General features: G+C 45.7%; 1 protein-coding gene across 1 annotated transcript in view; it reads right to left on the bottom strand.

Moving 5' to 3' along the window:
* The window catches only part of CRB2 (crumbs cell polarity complex component 2), a 41,253-nt gene extending 20,624 nt beyond the window's left edge, over positions 1-20,629 (bottom strand). The window contains 4 exon segments of the mRNA XM_069073946.1: positions 595-790; positions 2,593-3,201; positions 20,332-20,385; positions 20,503-20,629. Coding sequence (XP_068930047.1) covers positions 595-790; positions 2,593-3,201; positions 20,332-20,385; positions 20,503-20,629 — 986 coding nt within the window.
* Between the last annotated feature and the right edge of the window lie 154 nt (positions 20,630-20,783).

Here is a 20,783-nt window from a genome sequence, read left to right on the forward strand (position 1 = left end):
TTTATCATTTCACTTTGTAATCTCTAAGAGGTGAGGTGAAGTGGAGAGTGAGCTGGACCCAGAGGGAGGGAGGCCTTGTCTGAGTCCTCGGGCACATCCTGACTGATCCTGGGTGAGCCACTGCCTCTTGGTGCCAGAGCAATTCTCTGGACCTGTAAGCTGCAGACCAGGCCCTGGGCTGCAGAGGCAAGAGAGCTTCCTCACAGGAATTTCCTGCATTCCTGAAATCACTGTTCTGGTCCCTGGAGAAAAGTTTCTTATGTGTGCATCCCCTCTGCCTTCCTGCAGCAGGCTTGGTGAGGGCAGGGAGCAGCTCTCATTTAGGTTACCTATGTCCCTGGGCCTTGGGTATTATAGATACCTCATATGACTGGTGAATTAAACTTTCTGCCTTCCTCCATCAGCCTTAGACCATGGAATTTTTGAAAGCAGGGGCTGCCCCTCTCCCTCCCTCTGTGGGTTTCTGAAGAGCAGGGCCTCAGACTTGGAGCTTCTGAAGGCCTGGGACCCCATCCTCTTGCCTGGTCTCTCCTCACAGGGGCTAGGAGGGACCTAAGGTCAGCCCAGCTTTCAGCCTGGACCCAGAGCTCTCACCTATCAATGAGATTGTGGCATATGCCTCCATTGGCGCAAGGCTGGCTCTCACACTCATCAATGTCCACCTGGCAGTTCTGTCCAGTGTAGCCAGGGGAACAAAGACATTGGTAGGAGCCGACACCATCCAGGCAGGAACCCCCATTCTGGCAGGGGTCTGACTCACATTCATCTATTTCTGTCTCACAATTCAGTCCTAAAACAAAAGAGTTGAAGTGAGGACCAGGTTGGGGAGAAGAAGGATAAAGAAAAGAGAGATTGGGGGGTAGAGAGGGAGGGGGAGGGAGGCAGAAAGAGAAAGGAAAAGGAAGAGGGAGAAAGAGAGAGAAGGGAGAGAAGGAAAGGGAGAGGAAAAGAAGAGAGAGAGAGAGAGAGAGAGAGAGAGAGAGAGAGAGAGAGAGAGAAATTAGAGTGAGTATATGGGATTTTCCAGATTTCCCACTGGACTCCTTTATCCCAGCATGGCTCTCTGAAAACCCAGAGCAGGCCTCAGGACTCAGTGCTGACCCAGAGACTGGGGGTGCTTTTTCTGATCTCTAAACCCCCAAACCCCACCCTCAGCAATTTCAAGACCCCAGGTAGCCCCTGCCCAATGATGAGGGGCCAAAGTACAGGGCCCAGGATTAGAATGAGGGCCATGAGGACGGGCTAGAGAGCCCCTTCAAGGCGAGGTACATACACACAGACAGACATTTAGAGTTCACAAAGTATTTTCTTCACAGCCTTGTGAGGTTGGTAGTTTTCTGCATAAGAGGAAACTGAGGATCAGAGTGAGAAATTGAATTAAAACTCATGAGCTTCAGAATTAGAAGGGACCTTACAGACCATCTAAGCCAATCCCCTCAATTTACACAGGGGAAAATCCAGGCCCAGAGAAGGGGATTTAACTCAACTGAAATCACACAGTGAACAGACGTAGGGAAGTGAAGCCAGGCCCTTGGATTCTCAATCTCCCATTGCCTTACACCAGGCTCCATTCCCACACAGCCCCCCCACTCCACCCCCAGCCTTCACGCCTCACCAGGCAGACTTCCAGAGTCTATGACTCAGGGAAGGAGTTGCCCACTGCTCCTCCCACCTGGTGACCCCAAATTCCTCCGTAGGCACATCCTGGCAGGCCCCCAGCTCCTCAGGCTCCCGTGCCTGCCAGTGCTAGGGGAGGGAGCTGGCCTGAATTCCAGGCCTCACTGCCCTGCCTGGGGAGGGGAGCTGAAGGGAGGAGTAGGGGAAGGAAAAGGAGGGAAGAGAAGGAAGGGGAGGGGGAATGGAAGAAGAGGAAGAGGAGAAGAAAGGGCACAACCACTGACACCAAGACCTATTGAGTCACCCAGGCAAGAAAAATCTGCCTCATGCTCTCACACATACACAGCCATGTGCACACTCAAAGACACACACACCAACACATGCATACATGTTCAAACATACTTGTATTTGTAGCATGTTTTTCTGTGCTTCCACTGATGTGCACATGGGTATACACATATGGTCACACACACACACACACACTTCCCTCCATCTTCCAGAAGGCCTCCTTCTACAGAGATCAGTCTCTGACAACCCCCAGAGACCTCCCTTTCTCTGGTGTCTTTCCTGCTTAGTGGTTTAACTGTGTGATTTCAGTTGGTTTCTCTGACCCTAAGTTTTCTCCTCTGTAAATTGAGGGGGTTGGTTTAGATGGTCTGTAAGGCCCCTTCTAGTTCTGAAGCTCATGAGTTTTAATTCAATTCCCCTCTCTGACCCTTAGTTTCCTCTTATGCAGAAAGGGGATGATGCTTTCTCTGGAGCCTTTCTGTTCAGGCCCTTCCCCTGAAATTGCCGGGACAGGGTCCCTTCTCCCTTGTCTCTGGAATAGGTCCCTCTTCCCTTGTCCCTGGTGTGGGTGCCTTTCTTCCTGCCCCTGGGGTAGATCCCTGCCCCCTGCACTGGAGTGGGACTTGCCCAGGGTCACCCAACTAATAAATGTCTGAGGCTGGGTTCCAGGGACCTGCCAGGCCTCACCTGTGTAGCCAGGGGAGCATAGGCACTGGTAGCCATCCACACGATTGACACAGGGCGCCTCATGTTTACAGGGCCTGGATGCACATTCATCAATGTCCAGTTCACAGCGTGGGCCCTGGAAGCCTGGCACACAGTAGCACAGGAAGCCACCTGGACCATCCACACAGAGGGCCCCATTCTGGCAGGGGCCTGACATGCACTCATCTACATCTTCTTCACACAGAGGACCAGTCCATCCTAGAGGGCAGAGGCAAGCAAAGCCGGCCCCTGCTGTAAGGCAGGTGCCCCCGTGATGGCAAGGCTGTGCAGTACAGCTCCCAAGACAGCCATCCTCCCCACAGTCTATCAAGCTGCAGTTGGGGCCCCAGAAGCCCGGAGGACAGTGGCAGGTGTGGTTTAAAGCCCCTGGGGCTGCATGGCATGTCTGGTTCTCGGGGCAGACCTGCTCAGAGCAGGCATCATAGGGCTTCTCACAGAGGGTCCCCACATAGGCCACAGGCTCCGTGGGACAGACACACAGGAATCCACCACTACTAGTGTTCTGGCAGGTGCCACCGTGGCTGCAGGGGTCTGAAGTGCAGCCACTGGAGCCTGGAGAGGACTGGGTTCCTGCAGAAGAAGAGAAAACAGTGTATCAGAACTGGAAGAGACCAGTTGAGATCACTAAGTACACTGAAAACGAAGGCCTTAAGAGGTTTGTAACTTGCCCAGGATCATAGGAAATAAGAAGACGAGTCAGGGTTCAGGACTGGCTCCTTATCCTGTCCTCTGACTTTGGCAGCCACAGAGATGGGTCAGGCTTGACTGTGTCCACATCCACAGCTAGGCCAAGGAGTCCCTAAACTTAGCACTCTACTCCCTACCCCAAACCACTGCTGTAATGTTTTTATAATCCTTACCTCCTCTAATCCCTCTTCACCTCCAAGCCATCCTTTATACAACCACAAAATTCAGTCTTGTTCCACACAGATCTGGTGAGTCCCCATTGCCAGCAGACGAAAGTTCTAATCTCCCTCTGGCATTCAAGGCCTTTCATAAGCTGGAGCCACCCTACCTTTGCTACCCATTCCACACTCCAAGCAAAGCAAAAAATTCTATCCCCTCCAAGATGTCCTGTGCTTTCAGGCCTCCTTTTCTTTGCTCTCATTGTTCCCTCAGCCCAGAATTCCCTCCTTCCCCTTCTTTGCCTGCCAAACCACTCCTAGCCCTTTAGAGTTCAAATCAAGGACCACCTTCTCCACCAAACTATCAAGGGATCCCCTGATCTATGACAACCTTCAGATGCTGCCCTCACATAAGCATTTTATTCTGCACCTCCCAAATGATCTTATGGTGTAATTATGAATTGTTGCTATCTGTGCCCATGTCTTATTTTTCAATTAGACTGTAAGCTCCATGGGGCTAGGGACTGTTTTGGGTTTAAACTCTGTCCTTCCCCCAGGGCCTAGCAGAGCTCAGCACACCTGGGGGATTCGGGAAATCTCAGTGTAGTCTTGTTTTATAAATGCCAGGGTGTGAGCAGGGCAGGGAACATCTATGAACCCAAGTTAGAACTGGACAAAGGGGTACATGCTACCAAAAATGAGTGGGACGAGGAAGACCTGGGATGTCTGCACTCCAGAAATGGGATAGGAACGGGTGTTTCTATACTTCAAATCTGGGTCAGAACAAGGATCATTTAAATCCCAGAGCCTGCACCTGCTCCAGAGCAGGGGGATGAATGGAAGTTAGTGTGGTACACTGGACTAGAAGCCAGGGAGAGCCAGGCTCAAATTCTGCCTTGGGTACTCACTGGTCATGTTGTCTGGGCCAATTCACTTAAAATCTCTGAGCCTCAGTTTTCTCATCTGTAAAATGGAGATAGCAATACCTATGATACCAACCCACCGAGTTTTTCTGAGGATCAAAAGAGGGGATGCCTGTAAACTATTTTATACCTCTAAGCTGCTATTCCAGAGTTCAGGAGTAAGTTTGTGTATTTATGATTATACAATTTAAAGTAAATGTTCCTTTGTAAAAAGATCCACTGTGTTCTGTACAGATAGACTTGTTGTTCAGTCATTTCAGTCATATTCAAATCTTCATGACTCTATCTGGGGTCTTCTTGGCAGAGATACTGGAGTGCTTTGCCATTTCCTTCTCCAGCTGATTTTATAGATAAGGAAACTGAGGTAAATAGGGTTAAGTGACTTGCCCAAGGTCACACGGCTAGGAACTATCTGGGGCTAGATTTGAACTCGGGTCTTCCTGACTCCAGGCCCAACACTCTATACAGCTGCCTCTAGTTATTATTATCATATCTCAAATCTGAGACAGGACCAATAATTTCTGTCCCAAAAAAATGGGATCTCAACCCCAGAATAAGATGTGATAAAGAGGTAAGTAAATTTCAGAATCTTAGCAGGACCACAGAGCTAGGGAAGAACTGGCCTCACTCACCTCCTCAAGCTCCCATATAAAGTGAAGGGGCTAGAAGCAAGATGGCCTCTGAGGGGCCATAGAGTTGTAGATATAACATAGTATAGTGGATAGAGTCCTGGGATTGGAATCAGGAGGGTCTGAATTCAAATCCAGCCTCAGACATTTACTAGTTGGGTGACCCTGGGCAAGTCACTTAACTTCTCTGTGCCTCAGTTTCCTCATCTTTAAAATGAGGGTGGCAGACTTGTTGGCCTCTGAGTTACTTTCCAGCTCCAAAGTTAACAGAAAACTGGACCTGGAGTTAGGAAGACCTAAATTCAAATCCTATCATAGAGAATTACTAGTTGTATGACCCTAGGAAAGTCACTTAACCTCTGTCTGCCTCGGTTTCCTCATCTATAAAATGGGGATATAACAGCACCTACCACCCATGGTTGTCATAAGGATAAAATAAAATAATACAGTTATCCTTTCTATACTGAGGAAGCTAGGGGCACTATACCCCCGTGATCTGGAAAATACACATAAAAATTTTTAGTGCTCCCTTTGTACCAGACAAGTCTGAATTATTATGGCATTAAAAGATAAAATGTAAAATAATAAAAGATATTATACACTACTATACCTATATTTGATACATTTCTGAGTTCCTAAACTTTTTCTGTTGTCTACTGTTGTCCACATGTTATCTGTGACTTCTGCAAAGCTCCCCCCAAATTTCCATTTAATTTCTTATGCATAGGTTGCTATGATATACCAAAACCAGAGAGGGAAAGTCTAGATGTCTGTACTAGCAGAGCACTTTGTAAGCACTTTTTAAAACACTATGTAAGTGCTAGCTATTGTTATTATGATTCCCTCACAGACTTTGCTCCTGATCCCGGGACCCCCCCCCCCTCAGGTCCCAGGCTTCCTAAGTGGGATAAGAGGGAAGGTGTACAGGATGGACTTTGGAGGGAGATCTTTGGAGTCCTGGATGTGGACAGCCTCCTTCCTCCCTGGGTGCACATTCCCTCCAAAATTCCTCCAGGAGCCTCCTGTGAGGCCCTGGGAAGGGGAGGAAGGGGAGGTCTTAGGGTTGACCCTAAGAGACAGGCCTCTGACTTTGAAGGTTTGTCTCCTCCCCTGAGCAGCCCCTGGCCCTCCCAAGAGCAGCAGAGGAGTTCAGACAAAAAGGATCTCAAATTTCACAGGGAAATAGAGTTGCCAGTTCTCCCACTTCCACAAGGAGAAATAACAATAACCACTCCAATTTCTCTAGCACTTAAAATGTTATAATAAAGTGATTTTGCCCATCAGTCTTATGAAGTAGCCAGGACAAAGATAATTCCTGAATACAATAGGAAGTAGAACCACAATTGGTTCTTAAGATCCTAGCTCTAGAGCCCAAAGGGACGTCAGAGGCCACCTAGTCCAACTCCCTTATTTTTCAGAGGAGTAAACTGAGGCCAGGGGGCTTACACAACATGGCCAAATGCCGGCAGGATGCTATGAACCCAGCTCTTTAGGCTTGGGAGCCAGGAGTCGTCCCCTGCATCTCACAGGTCAGGCCTGCCCAAGAGCCTTCCTCCCCCACCCCCATGCAGCAGGTCCATCCTGGGAATGGTTCCCTCCCTACAATGGATGCAGCTCACTTCAGAATTCCCTTTCCTGGGGCTTTGTCCACTTTTGAGCTCCCTATGCATTGAAGTTCTCATCAGTTTCTTGGACAACTATTTGATACTTTACCTGGAAACCAAACTGAATGTTAATTTTATCATGTGGAAGCACTGGTTGCCAGCCCTTTATCAGCACATGGCTCTCCATTCTTCTGAATGGTTTGGGTTGGGCTGATTGATCTAGGAAAAGCAGGGGGAGCAAGGGTGTAGAAAGAGCAGAGGATTGGAAGACAGGAGACCCGGATGCTAATCCCATTTATGTTAGCTTAGCTGTGTGACTTCTGGCAAGTTACTTGACCTTTGTCAGTTTTCCCATCTGTCAAATGGGTGTGATATCCCTTACACTACTGGCCTCATAGGCAGAGTGTAAGGAAAATGCTATTTAAGGTATTAAAAGCTCTAGACACAGGGCCTGTTCTAATTCTTTTTTTTCCATCTGTCATCTCATTAGATGCTCATAATACTCCCAGGAGTTATTATCTCCATTTTTCAGGTAAGGAAATGGAGACCCAGGAAAGGGAAACAACTTATTAGTAATATTAATATTAAGTCATAAGTAAGGCTAGTAACTAGACTTGGGACTAGGGCCCAGATTTTCTGCCTCCCATTCCTGAACTCTTCTGCTCCAGGACCGACTCCTCCAGACTTCCATCCTGGGACTATTCTCTCTTCTCCCTTATTGCCCCCTCCCCCTCTCTGCCCTGCATTCCAGGCCCTTTTTTTCTGCCTGAGTGCCTGGCATGGAGGGAGGGAAGAGCTGACCTTGCTGAATTTCTGAGCATCCCACAGAAGCTGCTCCTCCCCAGCCCCCAGGCCAGAGTTCTGACTTCCTAGGAGAGCTGGGGCAGCCTTTCCCATAGGCTGGAAGTGAGAGGAGGGGTTCCTGGTACTCCTTCCTAGGGACTAACATTGCTGGAGGCTCAGAGATAAGCCAGGATCCTGGTCCGGTTCCCTAGGACCCAGAAAGAGCCACCAAAGCTTGAATGGAACCCTGGATGGCAGAGAGTTATGTTCACAGAATGACCTTTTTTTTTTTTAAAGGTGGAAGGGACTTTAGAAACTGTCTGATCCCAATCTCTTCATTTTATAGATGAGAAAACTGAGGCCCAAGAGGGGAAGGTGACTCATCCAAAGTAATAAATTAATTAGCAGCCCAACTGGGCCTAGACTCCAAATATTCTGAGAGTCCAAATCCAGTGCCCTTTCTTTAGCGTTACAGACTCTTCCCCTCTGGCTTGAAAATCTCAAAGGGATGGATGAACCAGCAAGTCTTGGCTCTCTGCCCCAGCCCACCAGCTCTACTCTGCTGCCCTGCCCTTCCCCCCAGCCAGAGATGTCACTCAGACATTAACCAGAGGGCCTGGTCCCTCAGACTTCAAACCCTTAGCACTGCCCCCTCCAGAACACCCCTAACTGATAACCCTGATACTTCACCCCGTTCTTCACATTCCAACGGGGGTCAGGGGCCAGAGGTCAGAACCTGGATCATCACCATGCTCTATCTCATACTAATGGAGGGTAAGACTAGGGGGTAGAATCCTTGGTGTTATGAAGGAGAGGGAAGGTTGATTGGTCATGTCCTAATAGGGACAGAGAGACAGAAAATGACAGGTAATAATGCCCTTATAATCTGACATTTCTACAGACCTTCCCACTTTCCAAAGAACCTCATATGCATTGAGCGTCTAAAGAGGTGAGGTGATTCTATGGAAAGAACCCCAAAATGGGATTCAGGAGATGGCAGGTCAAAAGCCAGCTCCCACAGTTCTTAGCTGTATGAACACATACAAATCACTTAACCAGTCAGAGCCTTGGATTCTTCATTGGCAAAACTGAAATAATTCCTCATAATAAGGAAAATGCTTTAGTAAATCTAAAGTTCTATGTAAAATTGAGCTAATAATTATCTGTTCAAACAGGCTCTTCTAGCTTTAATAGTTTGTATCAAACATTCTGAATTCTGAGCCAGAAGGAATCTTAGAAGATAGACTGTTAGAATACAGAACACAGAAGGTTAGAGCTGAAAAGGGCCCTAGAACATAAGATATTAGAGCTGAAAGAAGGTCCCTGAGAAGGGACCAGAATGTTAGAGAGGGAGGGAAGGGACATTAGAAGAGATTAGATCTGGAAGGAACCTTAAGAATATAGAAAGTTAGAGGTAGAAGGGACCTAAAAATATAGGATAATAAAATCTAAGAGTTCTAACAGACCTCCCTGGAAATTATCTAGTCCCATCCCAAGCAGTAATTCCCCTTTAAACAACTGAGATCTTAAAAGGCCATCCAGGGTCTGCATGAACAGGGATTGACAATAAGGTCTAGTTCCCTGCCTGTTCTGACTCTGAATTGCTCCAATTGTTAGGAAGTCATCCCTTTTATTGAGCTGGTCTGACCCCATGTAACTTCCACCTATCATAGGCTCTTAGGGATCATCTTTAGTTCAAGGAATCTTAGTCTTTTTTGTATCCTGTCTGGTGTCTTCTCAGAATCATGTTTGTAAATGCATAAATTATAATTCACAAAATTACAAAGGAAACCAATACGATTATCAAACTAGTTTTCAAAAAACAAGTCCAGTGCCCTCATTTTGGTCCACTGACTGCTGTTAGAAAGCTCTTCCTTCTAATGCTGAAAGCTGCCTGTCTGCAGCTTCCCCACCCCCGATCTGAGTTCTGGACTCTGGGGTCAAGTAGAAGGAAGGGTAATCCCTCTTCCACATGACAGCCTCTCCAATATGTGAGGACAATGATACTACCCCTCCTTTGTTTTCTGTGCCCTAAACTAAAACTCATAGTTCTTCTGATATGTGCATTATCTTAGGGCATGAAACAACAAAATGGACACCCAACACTTCAGGCCAGGCTTCAGCCTCCTACCCCTATGCTCCCAGGACCTGGGGGCCCTGGGATAGAGGACCTGGACAACATTTCCTTCTCCCAGAAACCAACAGACGCTGAGATAAGCTGGCTCTTTGCTTGGACTTCAGAGCCAAGAGCTGGGGAGGTTGTAGAGGGAGGGTAAGGGAAGAGGGGGAGCATCCCTGGTAGACTGGGATGGCCAGATCGGGAGGTGGCCTGCTGCCATGGCAACAGATCTGCATGTGCTTACATTAGCAAATCCCTTGTGACCTCCCCACCTCATTCTGCCTGACCTGAGCAGGCCACGGGATTAGCAGAAGGGCCTGGCCTGAGCCCCAACCTGTCCCAAAGCCTGAGTGGGGGAGGGGGAGACCTAGGGGCTAGAGCTAAGGCAAAAAGGCCAGAGGATTTTAAATCTGAAAAGAACCTTAGAGATCATATTCTCCACAGTCTGGAGGAAAGTACCTTGGACCTGGAGTCAGGAGACCTGAGTTCCAGACACCTAACAGCTACATGATCCTATTAGGCAGGTCACCTAGCCTTAGTTAACTCAGCTGTAAAATAGGATTGATAATACTTGAGGTACACAGGACTGTTCTGAGGAACAAATGAGATAACACATGCACAAGTTCTTTGTGAACAAGACATACAAATGCAAGCTATTATTATTTTGCCTACCAAAAACAAGTTCCTCCTTCTCCTCTCTGAGTATCAGTTTCCCCACTTGTAAAACAGGGATAACAGTCCTTGAGCTATCTAACTCACACGGTTGTTAGGAGCAAAGGGTGGTAAAACCTTAGTGAGATAGAGAAATGGGGGCCATTATCAGCATCAACGAGGGCCTTTTGGAGATGGTTGCTACTGATTGTTTGGTCTTTCTATTGTAGTGAATAAATTAAATAAGATAATAAAAATATCTTCCCCAAGGAATGGAAGTAGCCTTGGGTCAGGCTAACAGAACACCAATGGGTGAGAAGAGGTCCATGCCCAACACTAGATAATTGGTTTAAAAACAAACCAGAAGCAGGGGCGGCTAGGTGGCACAGTGAATAGAGCACTGGCCCTGGAGTCAGGAGGACCTGAGTTCAAATGTGACCTCAGACACATGACACAATTACTAGCTGTGTGACCTTGGGCAAGTCACTTAATCCTAACTGCCCTCCAAAAAGCAGAAAAAAAAAACAACCAGAATCTAGGAATGGTGAAAACAAAGACTGTGACATTCAACAGTCAGGGAGTTTGGGAACTTTAGCCCAGAGAAGAGAAGGCTTAGGAGGGGACATGCTAGACGTTTTCAGGTCTTGGAAGGTGGTCCCATGGAAGAGACTTTTCCTGCTTGGTCCCAGAGTACAGAGCTAGAAGCAAGGGGTGGACATTACAGAGTCAGATAAGTGTTCAAAGGAAGGAAAATACTTCCTTAACAATTATAGCTATCCCAAAGTGGGATAGGCTATAGGAGAAAGTAATGACTTGTCCTCTATTTGAGGTATACAAGTGAAGGATGGATGACTGCTGATTAAGGACCTTCTTCCCTCAAGACTCAATATCAATTGATAAAAAATGCCATCTACCTCCAGAAAGAGAACTGATAAACTCTGAGTGCAAATTGAAGTATAATTTTTTTCACTTTATTTTTCTTGCTTTTTTGTAACTAATATGGAAATAATATTTTGCATGATTTCACATGTACAACTGATAAATTGCTTACCTTCTCAATGGGTGGGGGAGGGGCTGGATGGAGTGAGAGAATTTGGAACTTAAAATTTTTTTTTAATGAATGTTAAAAATAAATGAATTTGCTCCTTTTCTCAAAAAAAAAAAAAAGAAATGCAAATATAAAAAAAATTTAAAGATTCAGAATTGACCCTTTCTGCAGGAAAATGTCTTCCCAGTCCCTGTCCCTCAGCATAGTGCCTTCCCTCTGAGATTAGTTCCTATCTATTCCATATATATTGTGTATGTATTGAATTATAATCTTGGTCTCCATTGAAATGTGAGCTCCTGGAGGGGAGGGACTGTCATTATCTTTCTTTTGTATCCCTAATACTTAACACGATGAACGACCCATAGTAAATGCTTAGTAATAAAAGCTTATTGACTGACTGTTTGACTGACTATATGGGTTGGACTAGAAGACTTCTGAAGTCCTTTCTGAACCTGTTATTTTGTGAACATTTTTTGGCCTTAGCAACTCATGAAAGCATCTAAGGCAAGGAAGAGATTGTGAAATCAGGGCTCTTTTCAAGTGTTGAATTATGGTAATAATTCCAAATCTATAGCTCTTTCCAATTTAAAAAGCACTTTCCCCACAAAAAAACTTGATGAAACAAGTAGTACTAGTTTTACTACCCACATTTTCCAAACTGAGGTTCAGAATTGGAAGTAATTTGCCCATGGCCACACAGCTGTTGAGTATCAGAACTAGGATTTGAATTCAGGTCTCATGATGCAAATCCAGCACTCTTTAATTCAAATTATACTGTCCCTCAAATATATCAGCCAGGAAAGATAAGGTTGATGTAAAACTTCTCTGCTATAAAATTTAAAATGTATCTATCTAGGGCCTAGATCTATGATTTCACCCTAGTTATAAACTTTCCACTGATGTAGATTGACAACTCATCTCTGACTTGTAATTTGAAATATTTCTTGAAGAGATATCTGAGAGATTAAGTTTCTTGCCAAGGATTTATGGCCAGTAGGTGATAGGGGAAGGATTCAACAAGGCCATAGAATCATAGATTTAAAGATTTAAAACTAGAAAGGACCTTAGAGGTCACTGACAATACCCTATTTTGCAGATGAGGAAATGGAGGCCCAGTGAGCTTGACTGTCTTGTCAGGGTCACACAGCCAAGTGTCTGAGGTAGAATTGGAACCTAGGTCTTCCTAATTCCAAAGTCTGGTGTTTCTAACGTTTATGAATATAAAATAGTCAGTTCTTCAAAAAATTAAAATTACTAATCCAAGAACATTAAAAAGAACAATATATGTGACTGCAACAATGAAAATGGAAAGATCAACTATGAAAAAATTAAAATCAATGTTGCAAAATTCTGAAGTACAAGAATGGCCCCTAAGAAAAGATAAGAGAAGATACCCGTCACCTCAACCCCTTTGCAGAGGTGGGTGGTCACTGGGAGTGGAATACTCCATATATTTCCAGATTTTTTCAATGCATTGATCATCGTTGCTGGGTTTTCATCTTTTTTTTTCTTTATAAAAATATTTTTTGTTATATAGGATGGCTGTCTGGGAAGAGGAAGAGAAGTAACAGTGGGAGAAATTTTGCCAATTTGTATGCCAAACATACAAATTTTGCCAAATTTTGCCAAAAGTTATCAATCGTTTTTTTAAGAATAGCACTTCCCCTTTTAAAAGTTGCTGACCTAAACATGAGAAAAGATAAAAATGGTAAATGTTGGAAATGCTGTGAATTGGTTCAGTTTCTGGAAAACACTTTGGAATTATATTCAAAAAGTCGTGGGGATGGGGCAGCTAGGTGTCGCAGTGAGTAAGAGCACCGGCCCTAGAGTTGGGAGGACCCAGGATCAGTTCTGGCCTCAGATATTTAACACCCACACACAAAAAAAAAACTCACCGTGTAACCTTGGGCAAGTTACTTAACCCCAATTGCTTTAAAAAAAAAAAAAGTCACAGGGGTGTACCTTTGATCCACTGATACAACCATGAGCCAAGGAAGTCAAAGGCAGAAAAAGGTCCCATATGCACCAAAATAGTCATAGCAGAACTTTTTATTGTAGCAAAGAACTTTAAACAAGGGGTACCCCATCAGCTGGGGGATGGCTGAACAAACCACTGTACCTGAATGTAGTGGAGTATTGCCATTCAGTCTGTCCATGAGGTTTTCTTGGCAAAGACATTGGAGTGGTTTGCCCTTTCCTTCTTTAGTGGATTAAGACAAATAGAGGTTAAGTGACTTGCTCAGGGTCACACAGCTAGTGTCTGAGACTAGATTTGAACTCAATTCATCCTTTCTCCAGGCTCCGTGTTCTATATGCTGCGTCATCTAGCTGTCCAATGGAGCATTACCATGTTATAAAAAACAATGGATATGAAGAATTCAGAGAAACTTGGAAACTTGCACTGAAGCTAAATGAAATGAAGCAAACTAGAGCAATTTGTAGGATGACCACAGAATTGTAAAGGAAAACAATAGTTAAGCACTTCAGAACTGAACATGGCAGTGAGAGATTGTGACTCCAGAAGACTAAGGATATAGCAAGTCTCAATCTGCCTCTTGACCAGGGGGGAGGGAGGCCTCGAATAGAGGTCGAGGTGAGGTGTGTGTCTTTAAATGTGGCCGATTTGATTTCTTTTGCTTTGCTGTACTTCCTTGTTTTCCAGGGAGGATGGAAGGGGATTAGGGCTGGATGGTGGAAAGCGATAATGACAGAAAGAAGAACATCAATGAGTTTTTTTAAAGGTTGACAACACCTCACTTAATCCAACCACCAGAGGAGGTTAATGACACACAGAGAAGGAAACTGATTTGCCCAACTTGACACACTAGTGGCAGATCTAAGACTAAAACCCAGGGCTTTGGCCCCTGCCTTGCCTGATACTCTTTCTACTCTGGAAGTACAGTAGTATCTCCGTATTGGTTCTGTCCTCCACCATCTGCACCTTCATCCACCTAGAACCCCCTGAATGCTGGGAGTTCACACTCATCCGATTTATAAACAGGACTTTGGCTGTTTTGAGCCTTCCAATGAACCCACCTGTCTACGGAGAATAATTCTGATCATTTCTCCTTTTTCTTCAGTGAATAAATTGAGGTTAAGTGACTTAATAGGAAACAAAGTTAGGATGATTTGGGAGTCGGTGCTCCTGTTGTCTCCAGTAAAACCATACTCCCAACTGATGGAGATTATGAGCTCTTGCTACTAAAATCCTCTACTCCTAGGAAGGTCAACACACAATGCCCATTCTACTGTCAAAGCTCCCGATCATTCCTGATAGACCACTCACCACAGCCCTGGGCCATATGAACTGAGTTCAAATCCAGCCTCAAATACTTATCTAGTTGTATAACCATGGGCAAGTCACTTAACTTAAAGATTTCAAACTAGAGAGGACCTTAGAGGTCACTGACAATCCCCTATTTCGCAGATGAGTTTCCTCAACTGTAAAAATAGGGATAAGAATAGCACCCAACTTCCAGGGTTGTTGTGAGGATAAAGTGAGATGATGCTCATAAAGTGCTTAGCACAGTGCTTGTACAAAGCAGGTGATTAATAAATGCTTGTTTCCTTCCTTCTTTCAATACTTTCTTACTTCATGTGATTCTCATCCATTTTCTATTATATATTTTCCATAGAACACCCACCCCACATGCTGAAGAGTTCTTTCTCACTCACTCACTTTTCTTTTTTTTTGGAGGGGGGAGGGCAGGACAGTTGGGGTTAAGTGACTTGCCCAAGATCACACAGCTAATAAATGTTAAGTATCTGAGGGCAGATTTGAATTCAGGTCCCCCTGACTCCAGAGCCAGTGCTCTATTCACTGTGCCACCTAGCCACCCCACTCTCTCACTTTTCAAAGGTATCAGTCAAATATCTGAGTTGCTCATCTGTTCCCTTTCTAATGCCACGAGGCCATCTCCTTCAAATACCTATCATATATCTCTTCAATGAAGCAACAAGATACAATGGAGAAGGTACAGATTCTGAAGTCAGAGAACTTGTATTAAGACCCCATCTCTGATCCCTTACTACAATGTGATCTTGGGCAAATGACTTTATCTCTCTGGACCTCGGTTCTTCATCCATAAAAGGAATGGGTTGGACTAGATTGCCTCTGAGACCCCTTCCACTCTAAATCTGTAATCCTTTATGATAAGCCTAGGTCTTAATTGGAAATGGACAGTAACTTCCTGCTCAGCCTCTTTACACACAGTTTGCACACAGTTCTCAGAAGCTTTGTTAGCTAGTTTCCAAAGGCCTGAATGAAGTTAGAAGAGAAACACAGGGGGCTGCTCCCTCATAACATCATTGAGTCTCACTGCTATATAGGGTCATAGGGTGAGACCTCGGGGGTCATCTAGTCCAATCCCCTCATTTTACAAATGAGGAAACTGAGGTCCATTGAGGTTAAGTGATCTGTTCAAGGTCACAAAGGAAGTAAGCCATCAGAGGAGGTAGGCCCAAGCCAATTTATTATTTCCAGTTGTTATCATTACCAGGGGGCACCTAGGTAGTACAATGAGAGAACACCAGTCCAGAAGTCAGGAAGACTGATCTTCCTGAATTCAAATCTGGCTTCAGGCATTTACTAGTTGTGCTATGCAAGTCACTTAACTCTGTTTGCCTCAGTTTCCTCATCTGTAAAATGAGCTGGAGAAGGAAATGGCAAACCACTCCAGTATCTTTGCCAAGGAAATACCAAGTGGGGTCGTGAAGAGTTAGACATGACTGAAAACAACTGGACAACAATCATTACCAATGCTGGGCATAGAGAGGCCTACAGAAGCAAGGAGACAATGAAATTTGATAGATTTCAAGGGACTCCTTCAAAGAAGGTACTATTTCACTTTTGGCTCTATATTCCCAGCATGGTGCCTAGCACTTAATAAATGCTTGTTGATTTATTGATTGAAGAAGAGACAGGAAATTTTACGTGAGGGTAAATAGGACTAGGCTATTCTGAAGAATCAGTGTGATACAGAGAAGGGAAGGGAGTACTGATTCTGAAGTCAGGCCTGAGGGTACAAACTGGATCCATACCATGGTCAAATCATTCCTCTCTCTGAGTCTCAGTTTCCCCTTCTGCAAAATGGGATTATATACATACATTACACATATACATATACACATTTGTGTGTATTTTTTTTTTTTTGCACTCCCTACTTCACAGGAAGGTCAGGAGGAAAGCCTTTGGTAAACCTAGACGTGTGAGTTACCATTACAATCCAGGACAATCACTGAGATTGAGTGTGATTGCCTCCAGTAATCAAGGAAAAGGTAGAAGCAGTTCAGCAAAGGCAGCATGGCTAGGGCCAACACGGATTCGAATCCTGCCTCAGGCATTCTCTAGCTGTGTGACCCTGCGGGTAAGTTACTTAACATTGAATCTGCCTAAACAGTGTCCAGTGGAGAGCACTGAGAGTTGACTCACTGGGAGCAGCTGGGTGACATTATTAGGAGACATCGGTGGCCTTTAGTGCTGGGGATGTGGCTGGGGGTGCATCCTTAGTGACCCCTAGCAAATAAACTTCTCAGCACCAAAGTCCTTGGCACTATCAGCAGCTCAACATCAGAGACAGATAGAATTTTATCATTGAAAATGACGTTAGAGACAAAGCATTTGCTGCATTCTGAGGACCAAGAGCCTTTTGCCTCTGACTCAAAACTGAAACTTCCTAAAACTGGTGCTCACTGACACCAGGGAAGGTCTTTTTCCCCCTTCGGTTCTTATCCCCTACATTTAACACAGTGCTTTGCATATAGTGAGCACTTTTCACTAATAGTAAACCTTTTCATTCATTCAGTTTCCTTATCTGTAAAATAAGGAAAATAATAGCCCCTACCTCATAAGGTTTTTATGAGGCTCAAATGTGGTCACCCATCTGAGGTGCTTTGTTAAGTAATCTACATAGATATACAAAATCCCTTCCATATCTAAATATGGGCTGCCATTGCCCCCAGGACCTTATCTACTTCCCCAAGTCTATTTAGGTAGGCTTTGCTAGCCACCTCCCACCTCTCTGTCTGGCATCCTCCTTCACTACTTTCTCACCCCAGGAGCCTGGGATTGGGGATTGGAAATGAAAGGACCTCACGTCCCATTGTGTAATGGCATCCTACCCTGGCCTGGCTGATTTACAGAAATACTCTGGGCTTCTCCATGGAAACTGTTCAGGCCTCTGTGGTAAGTGTGAGGGAGGAGGGAGTCTGCAAGAGAAGAGAGCCCAAGCCCCAGCTCAGAACCTGGAAGGCTCTAATTTAGGGACAAAGCCTAGGCAGACAGATGCCCTGGGTCAAATCGATGGGATCCTGGAAAATCCACCATACCAGGGCTGGAATCAGTTAGTCTATCCACAGGGTTCTGAGCCTACTCCAATGCCAATACCCCTCACCTCCCGTGATTAGAGAGAGATGGACACAGCCTCCAAATTCAGTTTCCCAACTCAATCAGAAATCTAATTCTAGTGACGTATTTGTTTGTGTGCATTTACTAGGTGGTATAGTGAATAGAGCGCAGGGCCTGGAGTCAGGAAGACTCATCTTCATAAGTTCAAATCTGGTCTCAGACACTTACTGTGTGACCCTGGGCAAGTCACTTAACCCTATTATCTCAGTTCCTCAACTATAAAATGAGCTGCAAAAAGGAAATGGCAAACCACTCATGTATCTTTGCCAAGAAAACTCTAAATGGGGTCACAAAGAGTCGGACACAACTGAAACAAATGAATAACCATAATATGTATATTGTGTACCTGTATGTATGAGTACATGTGCATTGAGGCAGTATGTGCTTACGTGTATGTATAGCTATGCCTGGGTATGTCGATACTGTTTTAGTATGTCCATGAATGCTTACTGACATGCCTGTTTATCCATGAATGTGATTTTGTTTATGTGATTATATCTATGTGTGAGACTGTACATTATGGGGAAGTGTCAATGTGGGTGTGTGAAAAAGACTAAATAATTTTATGTATGACTGCATATCTACATACAGGTATGTATATGCCTGTGTGAATGAGAATATACAAAGGTGACTGTCTCATTCATGACAGTTAGCATGAACTCTGTGGTGGTGTCCTATGTATATGATACTAAGTAAGAGACCATTACATTTAAATAGCTCTTCTTGGTGTATAAAGTGCTATACAAATATTTACAAAGTGTGCCTAAGATGTTTATTTTTGTAAGTATATGTCATGGACCTGAGGGGACAGACTTGACTCTGAGTGGTCCTAGATCCTCCATGACCTAGGGACCAGAGCTGGGAGGGAGCCCAGAACATAAATTTGTGCCTGGAATGACTTTTAGCAGAAATGAAATAGGCCCTTTAGCCTACAACTTTCAACTCTTAATCCCTCAGGAACCTCAGAGATGGGCTGGGAGCAGGTCAGGTCATATTATTAGCCCAGAGACCAGAGTTTCCACAACCTCTCCCTCAGCCTTCCATCCAGTTTTCTGGCATGTACTCCCCCACTCCCTCTCACCAATGATGGAAGGTCGAGGGGAGGGGAGGGAGGAGGGATGGTTAGGGACCAACTAACGGTGGTTTCCAGCTTGGCAGTTGTAGCCATAGTGATCCAAACAAAAGCTACTCAAGGCCTGGGCCTCCCTGGTTTTCCCTCTTCAGGGAAAAGAAATTCCAGGCCCCAGGAGCCAGTTCACCAGACAAAAGGGGGAGGGGGATGGGGGGAGTCAACTTTGCTTCAAAGTTTGAATGCTTTTCTAAAGAGAAAAGAGGCCCTTAATGGACAGGGGCCTTGTCAAGGGGCTCCAATCAATCGTCAGACCTAGATGGGGAATAGGAAGGACAAATATAGTCTGCAATGGCGGGAGTGGGGGTAGGGAGGGATTGAGTGCCTAGAATAGTGTACGACGCTATGTGTGGTTGTGTGAAACTACGTCAGAGTGTATATGACACACACAGAGTCTGTGTGACAGTATATAGCCACTTAAGAGACAGTATGTGACTACCACTATGTAATTGTGTATGAGTGTGTGGTTGCATGATAAAGGGAACAGGAAGAGTTCCCTCTAGGACCTCCACAATATTCCTGAGTCCCCACCCCACCTCCCAGGACACACAGAGCTTCCCAGGATGACACACACCCTCCCACACATAGCTTCCTCTTCATCCTGGGATATTTCCCTACCTCAGGGCTCTTCAAAGATTCCTATCTTTCCCTTTCCAAGCCTGGGGGAAAGAAAGGAAAAGATGTTTTCTCTTTCCCTTTTTCCTATGGAGCAGAGGAGACACAGCACACACAACCCCATCAACTTGTCTCAGCCCACAACACCCCACAACTATGCTACACATCTCACAACTCTCACCCTGTACAACAGCCTCCAAGTAACAGCCTCAGAGAGCACCCAACAGCTCACAGCCACATACACCAAAACGTATTCCCCTCCCCACTCTACTCCAACCTACCCATACACATACACTTTGAAGAGTGACCTACTGAAAACAACACTGGACTTGCAGATCAGGAAAACTTTTGTTCAAATCCCACCTCAGACACATTTGCTATGTGACTCTAGGTAAGCCACTTAATCTCTGTGCCTCAGTTTCTGCATCTGTAAAATAAGGAAATTGAACTAAATGGCCTCTGAGGTCCTTATTGCACATGAAACCCACAACTCACCCCACTATACAACATCTCACAATTCATATCTGCAAATACCATTCCAACTTATACCATATATAGCCCCCCAACTCACATAACCAAAATCACCACATGCCCCACCACCAACTGTTCCACAGCTCACGCTCAAACACTGTATCTCACAGTGGATCTGCCCCCCCCCCCTCAAAGCAGCACACAACCCTCATCCCACAGAAACATATATCACATCCCATCTACTCACAACTCCCTCCCCTTACCCCACCCCCAACATCCACACAGGACAATTGCAGTTCACACCTGTACACATACTAGTCTCAAAGTGCACTTAACCCCGTCCCTCCACCCTTTTCCCAACTCATACTCAACAGGACTTCTCACATCTCCAGCAGGGCACAGAGAGCCCTCCCGCTAACTCACCTCAGAACACAACAGCCACTCAGGTAACAAGAGAGGGGGACCACCCCATCCTACTGCTTCCACTACCCCCAGGGGACTCAGCCTCCAGTGGGCTCCCCTCTTCCACCTCTGCGGGTGCCCCCAGTAGGGGTCGGTGCCAGAACCGGGCACAAGTCTGGACGCCCCTCCTCTACCGCCCTGTTCCCATCCCTGGTCACCGCTTGAGCCCAGGAAGCCGCAACTCACCCGAGGGTTCCCGCGACAGCTCCTGGGGCAGAGTCTGGGACAACGACAGGGGCAGTGACAGGGGCAGGGGCAACAGAAAGAGCAGGAGCAGGAGAAGAGATCGGGAGCGGAGCTCAGACCGCTCCATCACCTGGCCGGGCTGGGGCGCTGGGGCGCTGGGGCTGGGGTCTGCTCCTGGCGGCTGGCGGGGCCCCGCATGGTTTGGGCTCCCGGGCCCTCGTCCCTTCCCCCTCTTCTTCTCCTCCCTTCTCTCCTTCCCTCCCTCTTCTAGTCCCTTCTTA

Source organism: Petaurus breviceps, unplaced genomic scaffold (assembly GCF_028583685.1).
Source record: "Petaurus breviceps papuanus isolate PSGF00001 unplaced genomic scaffold, PetGlider_PUasm1.0 90879, whole genome shotgun sequence".
Lineage (NCBI taxonomy): Eukaryota > Metazoa > Chordata > Mammalia > Diprotodontia > Petauridae > Petaurus > Petaurus breviceps.